Here is a 3,028-nt window from a genome sequence, read left to right as displayed (position 1 = left end):
AATGGAGATGCTGATAATGTTGATGTAGATGATGATCACGATGATGGTGAGTATGGTCATGTATTTTACTGCTTTTGATAGAGAAAAAGTAAAACTATAATATAAAATAATGTTATTTTAAAAAATGACATCTAAATGTTTGACATTAATGTAAATGATCCCTAAAAAGGCAACGAATGTCTGGGGTACTCAAAATCGCAAGTTAACGGTATGACAGGAGGTTTTATAAGTAGCACTGTCCGAACCAAAAGCCACCCGTTCATGTTTGTAAACTATCACAATAGTCTGTTTAGAGGGCATGGTGTCTTGTTATATTGTTGTCATGGTCGAGCTCTTGCAAAAAGAAATGCCCCCCCCCCACCCCCTCCCTCTTTTCCCCGTTATCTTTGACGTTCGTTGTCTCATGTTGGAATGTAATTTATTATTAGGGACAGCATATGGAATCTATATTCTTTTCTTAAAATGTTATTAAGTGATGAACACGTAGGTAGACTGTCATTATGGAAAGAGTGTTGGTGGTAACCAAATTGAATGGAGTGTGAATAAATGTATGCATGTCTTACGCGTATTTGAGGAATAATGCATGTGTGTGTGTTTGTGAGTGTGTGTTTGTGTGTGTGTGTGTATGTGTGTGTGGCGTGTTTATATGTGTGTGTGTGCGTGTGTGTGGTGTGTGTATGTGTGTGTGCGCGTGTGTGTGGTGTGAGTGTATGTGCGTGTAGTGTGTGTGTGTATGTGTGTGTGTGTGTGTGTGTGTGTATGTGTGTGTTCGGGGAAACAGTATTGGGCTTATAAATAGGGGTTTGGATGAAGGATCAATATCATTCTATTGTCTTAATTAGGGGAATAATTAGCATCATGCCTTCAAGTGTCTCGCACACACACGCATATTTTCTTTAAAATGCTGCTTTCAAATGTTTCAATATTCGAATTTCGCTATCAATTGCAGCTTAAAATCAATACCACTGTCATAGAGATACGTCGTTGTTGGAATTTCTTTCGTCCACACAAACCACAAACAGGCTGGTGTTCCAACATGCAGGTCTTGAAAATAAAGTCAGTTCTCGTCTGGACTTGAGTATTGGCTAGCAGGTGGGCGTGCATGTTAAAGGGAACTGTTGTCTGAACACGTCCCACAGTATGTTAAGGGGAACTGTTGTCTGACGTCACACAGCATATTAAAGGAACTGTTGTCTGAACACGTCACACAGTATGTTAAGGGGCCTGTGGTCTGACAACGCACAGCATGTTAAAGGGAATTGGTGTCTGAACACGTCCCAGAGCATGTTAAGAGTACAGTTGTATGACGTCACAATGCGAGCAGACCTCTATGCTCCGGGCAGCAGACGTGCACAGCAGACAGCAGACTCCACCTACCGTACTGGCTCTTGGGCACCACGGCCGTGGCGGTCTCCAGAGGCTGGGATTGGCCAACCTCGTTTTCCGCGATGACCCGGAAGTGGTAGGAGTTACCCTCCACCAGTCCCGTGGCCTTGTAGTCCAAGGTCGCGCCGTCCAAGGTCGCCACCTTGGTCCAGACGTTTCTCTTGGCGTCACGGCGCTCGATGATGTAAGCTGTGACGTCACAGCCACCGTCGTCTTTGGGAGGTTTCCAGGTGAGGACAGCGCTGTCTTTGGTGACAGCAGACACCTGGATGGGGCCCTCGGGGGCTGAGGGGACGTCTGTGGGGAGGAGGGGAGGGGGTGGAGGGAGGAGGAGGGGACGGCGATGGAGGAGGGGGAGGAGGGCAGGGGGAGGAGGGTCAGACAGGGGAGGAGGGAGGGGGAGAAGAAACAGTGAGTTGGTCAGATCTAACGAGGGGATCTAGACATGGGAACATATCACATGACAGAAGTAGGGGAACGTAGACGAGGTATCAAAGGAAAGTGGATAAATCAATAATTACTGAGACCGCAATGGGCTCCCCGTAGTAGAAATCACTGTTTCAGAGTCTGGCCTTGACACTCACCGAGAATCTCCACGTCAAACTTGGCTGTGGCCTCCCCGACCTCGTTCTCCGCCACCAGGGTATACAGACCGTCGTCCTCCTTGCTGATCTTCTTGACCGTCAGACTTGTGCTCTCTTCCTGGATGTCCAGCGTGATGCGGCCGCCTGTCCGGAGCTTCTGGTCCTCGCGAGACCACGTGATGCGTGGCGAGGGGATTCCCCCGACCCGGACTGGGATCTTGAGGGTGGCTCCGACCTGGAGGCTAATTAGGTCACGGAACTTGTTGTCGAACTCCAGGGTGGGAGGAGCTGGAGGGAAGGAGGGAAGGAGGGAAGGAAGGAAGGAGAAACATTTACTTCACGCATAATGTCCTAAATTCTGTATTCTTTTTTTCTGTTTATTTTCTTTGTTTTTTCTCTAAAATAATCTTATTTGAAAACTTTGAAAAATTTGGGATAATGAAAAGTAACATTACGATGGGTATGGTCTTTCGGGAAGCTCAAAATGTTCTAATATTCTACTAAGGATTTAATCACAATTCATACAGTCTCAATACATAGAGCACATCAGTCAACATTAACTCCATCACTCTCTGCCAACTTTCTACGGGTTTATTGGGAGAATTGTTGGAGAAGTAATGATGAATTTTTTACACAAAGGAAAAGATATATAAAACTATGCGTTTTTAAAATTTCTCTACATTGAATTGACATGAAAAAATCTGACTTACCACCCATCTGGTTTTCTCACCTTCAATCCAATTTTCTTTGGAGAATTATTGTATTGGTGTGCATCTCTTTAGTACAACAATAAATAAACAAACACAAACAAAAATACAAACAAACAAACAAACACAAAGTACGCGTACACACAAACAAACAAACAGACAAATGTAAAGTACAAATAAAGAAACAAACAAACAGACAGACAGACATAAAGTACAAACAAACAAACAAGCAGACAAACATACAATACAAAGAAAGAAAGAAAGAAAGAAAGAAAGAAAACAAACAAACAAACAAACAGACAAACACAGAGTATTAAGAAACAAACACACACACACAGACAAACATAAAGT

The 3,028-nt window shown here is 44.1% G+C and overlaps 1 protein-coding gene across 1 annotated transcript in view; it reads right to left on the bottom strand.

Annotated features, from left to right (window-relative positions):
• The window catches only part of LOC101851695 (titin), a gene marked incomplete at both ends in the record, with an annotated part of 144,092 nt that overhangs the window by 117,570 nt on the left and 23,494 nt on the right, over positions 1 to 3,028 (bottom strand). The window contains 2 exon segments of the mRNA XM_035973402.1: positions 1,378 to 1,683; positions 1,971 to 2,258. Of these exon segments, the coding sequence (XP_035829295.1) occupies positions 1,378 to 1,683; positions 1,971 to 2,258 (594 nt within the window).

Source organism: Aplysia californica, unplaced genomic scaffold (assembly GCF_000002075.1).
Source record: "Aplysia californica isolate F4 #8 unplaced genomic scaffold, AplCal3.0 scaffold01202, whole genome shotgun sequence".
Lineage (NCBI taxonomy): Eukaryota > Metazoa > Mollusca > Gastropoda > Aplysiida > Aplysiidae > Aplysia > Aplysia californica.
This window is presented reverse-complemented; position numbering and strand designations above follow the sequence as displayed.